Consider the following 13274-nt stretch of genomic DNA (forward strand, 5'->3'; position numbering starts at 1 on the left):
TTAAACGCGTTACTTAAGTATTGTAACCGTTCTGGCCTTGTGTTTGTTGTTTTGGTTAAAGATCTGGGGGAGTTGCTGCTGTTTTAGAGACGAGAGAATTGTACGATATTATGGAGTTTTCGTCCAAAATGTGTCAAATTACAAAAACAGTGCATTGTTTGAATTGTATGAATCTATCTACCAAAATAGTGAAAATAATTGGAACTCTATACAATCAATGTTAGAAACGTAGACGTAAATTTTCTTAACGAGTACACAACGCACGAAATTTTTCGCTCAAGTCCGCCGCTGACGTCAAGACACTGTCAACATTAAATGGGTCAGTGGGCAAGGATGAATTACATTCGGATCAGTCAAAATGATCACGCTGCAAACATATGCGAGTTTTCCCCAATATTTGATATCAAACTCTTCTTCTCGTAATATTAAATTAACTCTCCCGAATCTGCCGAGTTAAGAGGGAAGGCAATGAATGTTTAACTCATAAGCTTTTGTAACGAAATCTTTACAATTGCAGCAAGAAATGTTTCCTCATTCGCATATTTTATTTCCACACAAGCTTCGTCATTATTAAATTTAACATTAAATCTTAAAACTTTTTCAATAATGAAGTCTTAAAAGGCAGACGCATTAGGATTGATCAATACTGCCCTACAATTTAACATGAGTCGCTATTTTTTACCCCCTTAAAAGTAGTACAATACCTACTATAACTGGTTTCCAAGCAGTAATCAATAAATAAAAGGAATAGTTGAATGCATAATATCAAGCCTGAGTTTAAGTAAAAAAAATTCCTAAACTTTCAGAGCTATCAGACTTTCTCGGTTCTTTTACTAATTAAATTTTTAGAGAACAGCAACCATTTTGCTCACAAAGTATTCATGTATTTTTTGTTCTTATTGTATCTTCATTTATTGCCTACTAGCGGTCCGCCCCGGCTAGAACCATCCTCGTACTTCAAGGAATATAATAAAAAAAGAAGTATCGAAATCGGTTCAGCCGTTCTCGAGTTATGCGCTTACCAACACATTTTGCGATTCATTTTTATATACATATAAGATATAGGTTCTGTACAACTAATGGCCTCTAATAATACATGGGCAAAGCCTTTGAGTGAGCGCATACAAAGTTTTAATTGCAGGTTTCATCGCATCGCCCCGAAACGAGTTTAAATAGGACTTCAGTTTTACCGTTCAGCTACTCGTACCTCACATATGCACTCTCGTGTTTACCTACCTACGTACGATTTTATTAAAACTTCAATAAAATTTAGTATTGCATTAAAATTTGTTAATTCTAGTTTCTGAAATGAGCTTGAGACATTTATATAATATATATATTATATAGACGATATATTTGTCATTGATTTCTTCTTATGACTGCAAATTTTCAGGACAATTTATAAAAAGCAAAGCAATAATTACGATTTTCTAGTTAGTACATATTATAATAAATTTCGCAACAATGCAACTTAACTAAAACTTAACATTGCTAATAATCAATGTTCTTCTTCTGCATTAACTAGCGTTTTTTTTTTTTTAATTTTCTATCAAACTTCCAAGAATTTAATTTTGCATCCTACTTCAATTTCAATGAACGTCCAACGTGATATTACAATGCTTCTATAGGAAATTCAAATAACGGCGCGGCGTGCGCCGGCAGATGCGAGCCGAGCGCCGTTGGAGCGTCGCAGCCCGGCAACAGGTCGCGCGTGTGACGCCCGATCAATACTCCCGCCGCGCCGCCGCACGCCGATCCCTCGCCTTTGATTCCGCTGCTACGCCCCGGCCGGTCCGATTTGCTTTACCCACTCTGTTCTACGCATAACCGATTTGACACAATCCATATTATACACAACCGACGTTTTGCAATCTCAATCAAACTAAAGGATACTCCAATTCAGCATTATTGGCCAACACGCAACCAATTTATGAATTACATGTTCGCTTCCTGAAAATAACACGTTACACCTATAATACCACATTAGACCCGCCCATATCATAATTCATACAAAAATACCGCAGTTTATCCCTTCAGAAACATTTTTAGCCGCAATAGCGTACGAGAAGTAAACGCTCTCAAGTGTTGAAAATTAAGGCGACCGTCATGCGATCAGCGCGTAAATCTGTCGCCACCCTACCCGCCCTGCGGCTTTAATGGGCGTATTGAGGATGCAAGCCCCATGTCCCTACACGCACACACACACACTACACGTGTCTGTCCTGAATAATACCTCTTCAAGCTCTCATATTCCATTAAAGCTCTTTCAATTTCCATAGTTAAATAAAAAAAATTCTAAGCCATTGTATATGTACACGTCGACTGTAATCTTAAACAAATAATGAGAACAGAGGACGAAAGTTATCGCGTGTTTTCATAAGACATATTTCATAATCTCATGCGTATTACGCATGAAAACTACAATGAGTAGCTATTTTCCAACAGTTTGAACACAATCGATGGTTGGGAAATAATAATAATGTAAAACTGCAATGCTGCATTATACATGTCATTAAATACGACTGCTCGATAATTTCAAAACACAACTTGGGTAACACTAGGAATAGTTTTTATATGCATAAGATGTGGATACATACGTTTATTACAAAACAAAACACAGACAATTTCCTCTTATCATAGGATAAAGGGATTTGTAAGCTAGGAAGATAGCCGGGTCGGCCGCGGCACCCCAATTATATGTATGATCAGAAGACCGCCATATTGTACATACTTTAAAGCCCCATTGTATCCGACGAAATACGAGAAAAATTCCATTTACAGCTTGCAATTTTATATTTAAATCGATATTATCCACCTAGTGTTGAAAGCAAATTCTTTGCGCAATCATTAGTAATTAGTATTAAAGCAGAGTCGGGCAACGATACTATCACAAAGAGTTCCTTGTGGCAATTGCAGCAGCATCCGTCGACCGCATTTAAATACAAATCAAACACACAGACAAGGTTATCCCTATCGAGTTTCTTTCAATGCTTAACATTTTACATATTATATCTACTGAAGTACTGAATTGCGTTATTAAAACAACAAACTATTGGAAAGTGTTTATACGTTTGTAAAACAATATGTTTTGCAAGATGAGTACAAAAATAATTTGTCAAAAAGTGTTACTATCAAAAGATTGTTTTATACATTAGGTATATTACACATAGCATTAACACTATACACGTAGTGATTGCGGAAGATGCACTAATGTACTTAGTTCCCAGCGACCGGACGAGCCAATCGGCGCGGTGTACCGCACCCACTTATTGAGGGACCCGCTAATTGAACACATCTGTGACATCACCTAGATCAATTGCCTTCGATTCGTTTCGTAATCTATGCAAAATGATGAATTACACAACCCAATTTTCTCTCGGTTTGATGCAATTGCAAGTCATGGTGCCTTGGGACTTTCTTTTCACAATTATCATAAAGACGCTAAATACCTATCTGTTATCATAACGCGACGGCCTACGCATAGAAAATATTTCAGAAGCTTCTATTACTTTTCACTTGTACCAATGTAAAGTCTTAACTGTTTTTCAGAATTTTTATGAAAATCATTACTAATACAGTATTGGGATTCTGCAAATACAACAGATCTTATGTAAGTAACAATTAAGAAAAACAGTAATTGTATAAGCAAGTGCCCCGTAAAAATTACAACAAACTGTTTACAATGGTCAATTAGGTCTCTTTTAAATAGAAAATATCATAATCTTTGGGTAAATATGTATTTTTAATTGTAAACACAAAACTGGTATGGTCTACTTGTCAAGCGTGTGCAAATAGCGTCACCGCGACTCGTTGTTACGACATCGCTGAAAACGTAACATAACGCCCCACTGCCTCCACTGGCAGCAGACATCTCTAGGGGCTGAAGCACCATTAGTATTGTTCACGCAATGGGCACCGCGCGCCGTTTCGCGATGATACCCGGGCCCAAGCCCTTACCACTAATAGGCAACTCTTGGCGCTTTGCCATCGGCAAAAAGCCTTGGCGCACTCAATCACTGGACGTCACATTGTGGAAGTTACGTGAATTGGCTGGAACAGGTGGTGCTGCGAAAGTTGCTAAACTATTTGGGCACCCTGATTTGGTTTTTCCGTTCTGTGCCGAAGAAACCGCGAAAATATACAGACGTGAAGATACCTTACCACATCGAGCGGTCGCTCCGTGTTTGAAGCATTATAAACAAGAGTTAAGAAAAGATTTCTTCGGAAATGAACCGGGTTTAATTGGAGTGTAAGTTGAATAGTGTTATTCCGTGTTTTTATTACGAAATTTTGAAAACATATATTGTGATTCAGTTTTATTTTACCAGGCATGGAAAACCATGGTCGAAATTCAGGTCCAAAGTATCAAAGGCACTAGTAGCACCAGAAGCCGCTAGATCCGCAGTACCATGCTTAGACCATGTAGCTGATGACTTCGTCAAACAGTGAGTATTTATTGCAATCTAAAGTGCAAATTAAAAAAGTTAAATATTTTTTTTTTTTATAAAATGAAAGTAATATATAATGTGTAATGTGCATAATACCCAAATGGTATCCATTTACAAAAGCATAATGATTGAAATCAACAACGTATACCATAGCCCACGTAGCAAAGTTTAATAATATTTATATCATTCTAAAATATACAATTTCAGTGCAGTGAAAGCACATATATCAGTAAAGACTACCGTATTTTAGGTAGCTTTTCAGTTAGTGTAATGCTCAAGTGGTCACTACTATTAATACGGACACTTAGGCTTTAGTCCATAGCAGAGCATGCAGTTCAGAATCTCGGTTTAATGACCACATCCGTTTTTAACAACGACGGCGTCTGCGCGTTTGTTTTGTGCACTCCGTTCTCTTCTGACTCATTGCGGAAAACAACAATCTCATTCAATTAAAGAGTGGCGTTTCGATCGAGTGTCCCTACGCAATTTTTTTACTGATTAGATTAGAGGAAAACACGTCAAGTGCACATCTATCTCGAAACGAAACGCGTAGCATGTTTGCTTTACTCTTAAATGTAATAAAATATAATTTATGTAAAGTACCATGAAATGACGCATTTTCTTATCTGTTGTATTTTCACAGAATGGACAACATGCTGGATGAAAAGAGCGAGCTTCCAGAAAGTTTCCTCACAGAACTGTATAAATGGGCGCTTGAATGTAAAATATTTTATATTTGTTTTTCTATATATCTATTTGTAAAATGTCATAAGCATAAAAGTTTTATCTATTTCTTTATTTTAGCTGTAGGAGCTTGGGCCCTAGGAACTAGACTAGGATGTCTAAGTAATGACGATGCTGCTGCCAAAGAAATTATCAAAAGTATACATGGGTTTTTCCACAGTGTACCCGAACTAGAACTGTCTGCGCCTCTGTGGAGATTATATTCAACTCCTGCGTATAAAACATACGTCAAAGCATTAGATTCCTTCAGATCCCTCTGCTTAGAAAGACTAACTGATAAAGGAATATGTGCTCACATTGCTAAAATATCGGGAGAAAAGGTTGCTACTATTTTAGCATTAGATTTACTCTTAGTCGGTGTAGATACAACTGCAGCGGCCGCAGCGAGTACAATATACTTATTAGCGAACAATGACAGAGTCCAGAAACGATTACAAGACGAATTGGATAATAATCTGCCTAAAGGGCGACCCCTTACTTGCAAGGATCTAGATCAGCTTCAATACCTACGAGCGTGTCTAAAAGAAGCATTGCGGTGAGTATTTCAAACAATTTATGATTCACTTATATCACATATCGATTTATGAATTAAGGACAAAATTCATGTAACGTTAAATATTTAACAAAACCTACATAATTTAAACAGAATGTTCCACAAAGGTCCAATGTCACCAGCCTACTGTTAGATAATGTTCCAGTTCCTTTATTTTCTCGTGGGTTTTGTTACTTTGTGTGCAGTAGTACTTATGTTTTCCGCCGTTTTGCGGTCAGAGCGGTTTTGTATGAGTGTAATATAACCACGTTGCACCACTGCGCAAAAGCAAAAAGCACGTATATGGAGAAGAATCAACCTCATCTTATGTTTTATTCAGTGACCAAGGTAGTATCGCATTGCAGCCACAGAGCTAAGATGTTTTGCAATTTATAGTAGATCCAAGAATATTTAAACTTTGTGTGATGCAACTAAGACAGTAAAACGGTTATTATACATAATATATATTACAACTAAACAGAATGATTCATCCGACGTCACAATTACTAATCTATGACAAACATGGTATTGTATCCATGCAAACTTTGTATACATACAAAAAGATTAGCAGAGGAACTAGCCAAAATTGAAATCACGAGGCAAATGGGACGGAACAAAAATTATATAACATTCAACAAGGCATTTCCTTTGACATGTTTTAAAATAACTCAACCGTGGATAGTAGAATCATTTAATTGCTAACCTGTGTTTCAGTCGTCAAGCTACATTGTTTCAATGTTATATAATTATTATTAATTAATAACACATTGAACTCGAGATATTAAGGACAATAGATAACTGGTTAACAATCAAAGAGAAACAAGTTTATGTAGAAACAAAACATTATGTATTGAAGTCAGTTCTTCTACATACTTATTAATATTTATTATTACAGGTTATGAAACTTGAAATGTTTTATTAAATAACCTGTACTTTCAGAATAAAACCGGTGATATTGGGCAATGGAAGGTGTATACAATCTGACGTTGTCATATCGGGATATGAGGTTCCTAAAGGAGTGAGTATTGTATAGTATAAAATATATTCTACATGCTGTGACTTTTCGAGCTATAGGTATAGACTATTCAATAGCGAAAGTCCACAGCACGTTATGCTCATGCTTTTAGTCAGATTAAAACAGTTTCCAATGGACCGATAACGCCCGTATTTTGAATCAATACATGTTTTCAAATTCAGTCTACACTTCCACAGATTAAATATATATTTATATTTTATTTAGCCTTTATTATATTATCCTTTATGTGTCATGAAAATATACGTATTTAAGCAACGTTATAAATAATGGTTAATTGCAAGTGTTACAAAGCAATATTGTCGTCTAAATCAACGAATAGATTATTAGTTGCCTACCCATTAATTCAGTATGTAAGCCATATGCAATAACACGATCGAATAACATAAATGACTATTCAATCAATAATATACTTGAACATGATATTTGAATGTTAGAAGAAATACAACACTCGATATAGTCATAGCACACAGGTGCATGCTGAATACTTTGATAGTGACCTCACAATTAAATTTCTCACGATGCCTTCATGTTTTCTTTGTGTAAAAGAAATCTAATTGGTTATTTAAAATTTTCTAGTCGCACGTTGTGTTCCCGCATTATATTATGTCAAACGAAGAGAGATACTTCCCATCGCCAGAAGAATACGTACCGGAGAGGTGGTTAAGAGATACAAATAAACTTGAAATTGAGAGCACAAATACAACAGACTCTGAACATGCCAAAGCAATGAACATATGGAAGAAACAGCGAGAAATAGGTATACATCCATTCGCTTCCTTGCCGTTTGGATTTGGACGACGAATGTGTATTGGCAAAAGATTTGCAGAGGTCGAACTACTGTTATTGCTTGCAAAGGTACGTTATTTACAAGATGTGGCACGTATTGGTTTGATTTAACACTCATGATATACTTCAGTCGTGTGCTTCTATATGAAAGTTCACTTTTAAAGGTCACTCTTAACTGTATTAGAAGAAGTTCAAAGGTCATGCTTATAGGCTATTAAAAGCTATCTTGGTTTTGATCTTCAATACTTAATAAACCTTATTTCCTATGATCGTCTACTCGCATTCACTTTGAAGTCTTGTTCTCTCAATATCTTGAGTTTAGACTTCACACAATGAAGTGATACATATAATAATTTCCAGGTGTTTCACAAATACCACGTGTCATGGGGCTACGGGGAGCTGACGTACAGCGTAACCCCCACTTACGTGCCTAACGAACCCCTGCAGTTCACACTCGAGCGCAGACAAGAGAGACGCCAATAACTATACCGGAGGCTTCAATTAATTCAACCGTTCGACTGATTTTTATCGTTGCTGTTATCTAGTTTGAGCTTTATTCTAGGTTAATTGAAGACTGAATACTTGACAGAACTGTTGTTGTTTTTGAATTTAAAACGTCAATTATGTTTAATTAACATTTCACAACCAAAAATCTTAGTGTAGGCAATTAAGAGGCTATTACATATTATCAATAAAATTTTAAAGATATGACATTCATTCTTTCCATTTCCAATATCAGCACCGCTGTTTGTTCTCTATAACCGCTTTCACATATAAAAAGGTAATTATTATTTATCACAGACATTTTTCATTAATTAATCTTTTTTATCACTACCTGTCATAGAGTGCGACACTAAACAAACATACTTTGGTATTGAAAATTAAAATCATAATCGAAACATAGTACAAACTGTTTTCCAAACCGGTGCTAAATAATCTTTTTGCATTTTGACGATTCAAAAGCGCTTCAAAAAAAATGAAGAAAACTTGAAAAAAATCATATTTCAGCGCAGTATATAGATCAAAGTTTTGAGTTCATCCTCGTAAGTTATCATCTAGTTTCGACCCATCCAAATGTTCTATAACCAAAGCTAATCTCTACGACACTTACTATTTGGCGGAATCGTTGAGCTGGTACTCGTTGGAGCGTCCAAAGCACTCTTGCACGCCGGCGTCCGACCAGAGCCTCTTCATGGCAGCCAGCAGCTCCTCGCTGAACGGCTCCGTGTCCTCCATCCGTTGGATCACGTCGAACACCATCTTGCCGTCGCTCTATGAAACGTTATGTTAAGTTTAGTATTCAACTCGATTGATATGATTCTTTAGACATGGTTTATATGGTCGCCTAGCAAGACGTTTGAAAACAGGAGTAATTACATTTATCATTTTAAAAGAACCGATGTTAAGAGCAACAAATAACTCGTCTGAAGGATAAGCTATGTATAGAGTATAATATTTAATAACAAAAAAAATATTTTGGAACATAAATTAAATAGACATTGATGATTCTCATTGTCATCGTTGATTCTAGTCTATAATAAAGTATGTACTTTGTTACAGTTACCTATTAAACAATCAAAGATAAATTAAATCATTACAAGTAAATAGACCTCGTGAGTTTCATGATTACTAGCACTCTTGATATAGGTACATAAAAACAGTTTCAATGGACTTATTGAAGACACGATGACCTAAGGCAATTTAAACAATAAACATTTACAATATTTTAGTACAATAAAAACCTATATAATTAAATATAAGAGAAATTGTTTTAAATGGCATTAATAAATGTTCATACGTTATTTAGCTATATTATGATCAGTAATTTTAACAACAACAGAAAAATGTATGCTTGAAACTAAACTACTTTACTATTGCACAATGTTAAAAATAAGGTAAATTCGCAATAAATATTTGCGATAACAGATATATACAGTACCTAAAGAAGAAGGAAAAATCCGCATAATATTGTTACTGTATTAGACTACAAGCCCGCATAGGAAAAAAATATGGGTCAAATGAACCACCAGGGGACATATCTAGAACGATAGAAGAGCATAAAATAATAAGATTCATCACTATGCCGTCACTTGTAAGCTGTCCAACTGAGTGCAGATGAGAATTGAAAAGTACAGGTAGACTCGGTAAATTTTGGTCATTTGACCATGTACGGCATTCTTAACCATCGATAGATCCATTAAAAATAATAAGAAACCGCTCAGTGCCGTACAAAAATGGTGGTCCACAAAGTCGGAATTTTTATTTAATTTCCGAGAGTTACCGGGGGTAAATTTGGTCATTTGACCATGTACGGCATCTGTGTCATACTATGCCTATACTGCTTTTAATCCATTATTCCGCAACGCCGTACAAAAATCATGGGGACAAGGGGAAAAAATCGAGAGTTGCAATCCCCTCTCTTTCCCCACTCCAGGGGGTCATTTGACTAAGTACGGCTTCGGTTCCAAAACATTAGCTAGCACTCAAAAGTACTATTAAAAGCAATGCCGTCAAAAAATAATTGTTCTTTTAAATGTATACCAATAATCATCTTAATTTCATCGAATTCTTGATATAAAGAGCTGTAAGGTCATTTGACCCTGTACGGGAACTTTTTTTTTAACATGATATTGTAAAATTCAATTGTTGTATAGTATTGCCGTTCAAAAGAAACCGTTCTAAAAAAAGTTATAGAGAAATGCAAAAATAGAAATTTTGTAAAAGTTTAAACATCGTAGATTAATGAAATATAATAGTTTTCTACACTTTATTCGTTGTTTTAAATAGTATTAACATAGATAAATTAGGAAAAAACGATGCCGTACATTTTTGTGCAGACCACATCTTTTAGGCTGATGAAAGCGACGAAAGCTACAATTTTAAGGGTGCTTTATGGCCATTTGATACAGTACGGCATTAACATATTTTTACCCAACTACGGCAAAGCAAAAGGAGGGTTATGATTTTGACAGGTCATGTATGTATGTTCATCTATTCCCTCGTAACTTCTAAACTACTTATCAGAATTCGACAAATGACATATCATTAGAAGCGTCTGAATTGTTCACTGGATAACCAGCGACCAGCTAGCTAAAGGCTATATGGGGTTTCACAAAATCTAATGTGGCGCCCTCTAGCGGACAAAACATACAGAGTAAAAAAATAAAGTTAAGATAAATATGCCGTGTTTGGTATCATTTGAAAGCGCTTTACTTGTACATTTTGAATATGTATATATTACTAGCATTTGCTTGTGACTTTACCTGTATTCATGGGCTGATTGCATATAATTCACATCTTTTCGTTCATAGCTTCTTTATTAGTTCATCAATTTAACGGAGTCCATTCCACCTGACTCCGACTTTCCAAGGTGATAATTAACCACCTCGAGCTTCTTAATATTAATGTATATTTATATTTTATTATCAAAATATAAAGCAAACATTTCGTTATATGGATTTTTTTCTTTTTCAGATTTTTCCCCTTTGAACCAACGAAAATGTACGGCACATGAAAAAATATTATCTATGCATAAAATACTTTAAAAATAAATTTATTTCGTGTTGTGTCAAATGACCCCCTGGAGTGGGGAAAGAGAGGGGATTACAACTCTCGATTTTTTCCCCTTGTCCCCATGATTTTTGTACGGCGATGCGGAATAATGGATTAAAAGCAGTATAGGCATAGTATGACACAGATGCCGTACATGGTCAAATGACCAAATTTACCCCCGGTAACTCTCGGAAATTAAATAAAAATTCCGACTTTGTGGACCACCATTTTTGTACGGCACTGAGCGGTTTCTTATTATTTTTAATGGATCTATCGATGGTTAAGAATGCCGTACATGGTCAAATGACCAAAATTTACCGAGTCTACCTGTACTTTTCAATTCTCATCTGCACTCAGTTGGACAGCTTACAAGTGACGGCATAGTGATGAATCTTATTATTTTATGCTCTTCTATCGTTCTAGATATGTCCCCTGGTGGTTCATTTGACCCATATTTTTTTCCTATGCGGGCTTGTAGTCTATATATCATACTTATTGAAGTTATGCCTATAATTCAAATAAGTTCATTGTCAAATACCTACCTTCTTAAAAAAATCATAGCATTATGACTTCATAATGATGAAAAGACTTTGGTATTATTTACCGAAACTCATTTATTTTGACATGTAAATTACATTGAAAACTTTAATAAAAATCTCAATATAACACATTAATCTTTTCGTGATTTTTTTATTATTAAATAAGGAAAAGTCCTCTTTAATGTGTTCAAAACATATTATTCTCATCGATAGTTAAAATTTAAGTTCGATCATGAATAATGCGAATTCTAAAATGTACCTACATACCACTATAATATTTTCTAGACATTATAGGTTAGGTCTAGAATAAGTTTATTTCAATAATTTCTAGAAACCTCTCCTTCGCCCCAGCCTGTCATATAAAGATAAGTCCAACACAAATGACAATATATTATGTGGGGATAGTAGCTGGTTCGCTCGTGTCGTTTACTGCCTCACAGCCAGATAGCACGAATAGTGATAGCGTCAACAACCAAGGGGTGTGTTTATATTATCCAACCTACATACTGGCATAATTAATTGCGTTTGCATATGCTAAACTTAGCTAAGGCGTTAGTATCATAATATTATTCAGGGCGCCCTTCCCGGCTCCAACCGGGTTGAATTGGTGATCCGTAACAAAAAACAATATGAATTTGAAATATCCTGTGATACTGAAGAATTGTGTGAAGAACTTTCTGTAACACTAGTTCTATTATGGAATCTTATAGGTGTAAATAATAAAAACATAACATTTATAATTACAACAGCTGCGGTGGTGACATAAATTTTGATATGTTTGCTAACTAAATGTTAATCGTTGATTATTTTAACACCTGTCCGTAATTAGGTATATATGTACTTAATTATTACAGCGACACTAATAAACTACAGAACCTCTATATGATCAAATCTATTTACCGCATTTCACATATACGATAATCAATGGGTTTTTTGTTATATCGCCCACAACATAATATTATGGCACAGATACCGTAACAAATCAATAGCTGCTATCCTATGCATCGATACAACTACCTACACGTAGGTAAGTACATAAACCGCTCGTCAAACTAGATTGACGTTATATATTCGCAAATACGAAATGCTGGAGTCAATAATTCTGTCGAGGCCGTTTATTTAACAGTTTCGATGTACGGATGACTAGGTGTCACCGATCACGTCACATATCGTGACGAATCGTTATAACATTGTCTATCAGAACATGATATAAAGTAAATCAATGGCCACATTGAAGTAGTTAAATACGTGGTAAATCATGTAAGTACATTGTAATACCACGAACACAATATTTACTGTATTGTGCGTAACTTGATAAGTGTATAACAATGTGTAATAAATGGAACGACACTTAATGCTACCTACTATTGTGTACAGAAAATATATTTTATGTCCAATATTAAATCCATAAAATAGTTATTAAAAATCGTTTCTACTCAAACTGATTGAAAAATGCTGTGAATAATCCCAAATTCATAATTGATCATAATCTTGGTTACCATAATCAATTAAAACTTCGATAAATGGATTGACATTTAGCACTCAATCAAGCGGTAAGGGCTTAGGGAACTTAGTGCAATTTGAGATAGATCATAATATCCTCGAACATCAAATAGATAGTTTCTCCTAGTACATCG

The 13274-nt window shown here is 35.2% G+C and overlaps 2 protein-coding genes across 3 annotated transcripts in view; one reads left to right on the top strand and one right to left on the bottom strand.

Annotated features, from left to right (window-relative positions):
* Nucleotides 1-13274, bottom strand: part of Galphao (G protein alpha o subunit) — a 37021-nt gene that overhangs the window by 9853 nt on the left and 13894 nt on the right. For both annotated transcript variants that reach the window (XM_089704586.1, XM_089704584.1), the window contains exon 4: nt 8658-8818. In XM_089704586.1, the coding sequence (XP_089560712.1) occupies nt 8658-8818 (161 nt within the window). The remainder of the gene's footprint in view (nt 1-8657; nt 8819-13274) is intronic.
* On the top strand, nt 3894-8257 carry Cyp49a1 (Cytochrome P450 49a1). Its single transcript, XM_089704583.1, has 7 exons — nt 3894-4249; nt 4329-4445; nt 5092-5168; nt 5253-5727; nt 6664-6742; nt 7337-7615; nt 7907-8257. Exons 1-7 carry the CDS (start codon nt 3909-3911, stop codon nt 8027-8029), a joined length of 1491 nt encoding a protein of 496 aa, XP_089560709.1. The 5' UTR covers nt 3894-3908; the 3' UTR covers nt 8030-8257.

This window comes from Colias philodice, chromosome 16, assembly GCF_061535455.1.
Source record: "Colias philodice isolate Cphi_HAF_F1 chromosome 16, ilColPhil1 Martin Lab GWU primary, whole genome shotgun sequence".
NCBI lineage: Eukaryota > Metazoa > Arthropoda > Insecta > Lepidoptera > Pieridae > Colias > Colias philodice.

Coding starts and splice junctions, on each gene's coding strand:
- Cyp49a1 (XM_089704583.1), top strand. CDS start 3,909: ATGGGCACCGCGCGCCGTTTCGCGATGATACCCGGGCCCAAGCCCTTA. Junction 4,250..4,328: donor GAACCGGGTTTAATTGGAGT/GTAAGTTGAATA, acceptor TTATTTTACCAG/GCATGGAAAACCATGGTCGA. Junction 6,743..7,336: donor GATATGAGGTTCCTAAAGGA/GTGAGTATTGTA, acceptor AAAATTTTCTAG/TCGCACGTTGTGTTCCCGCA.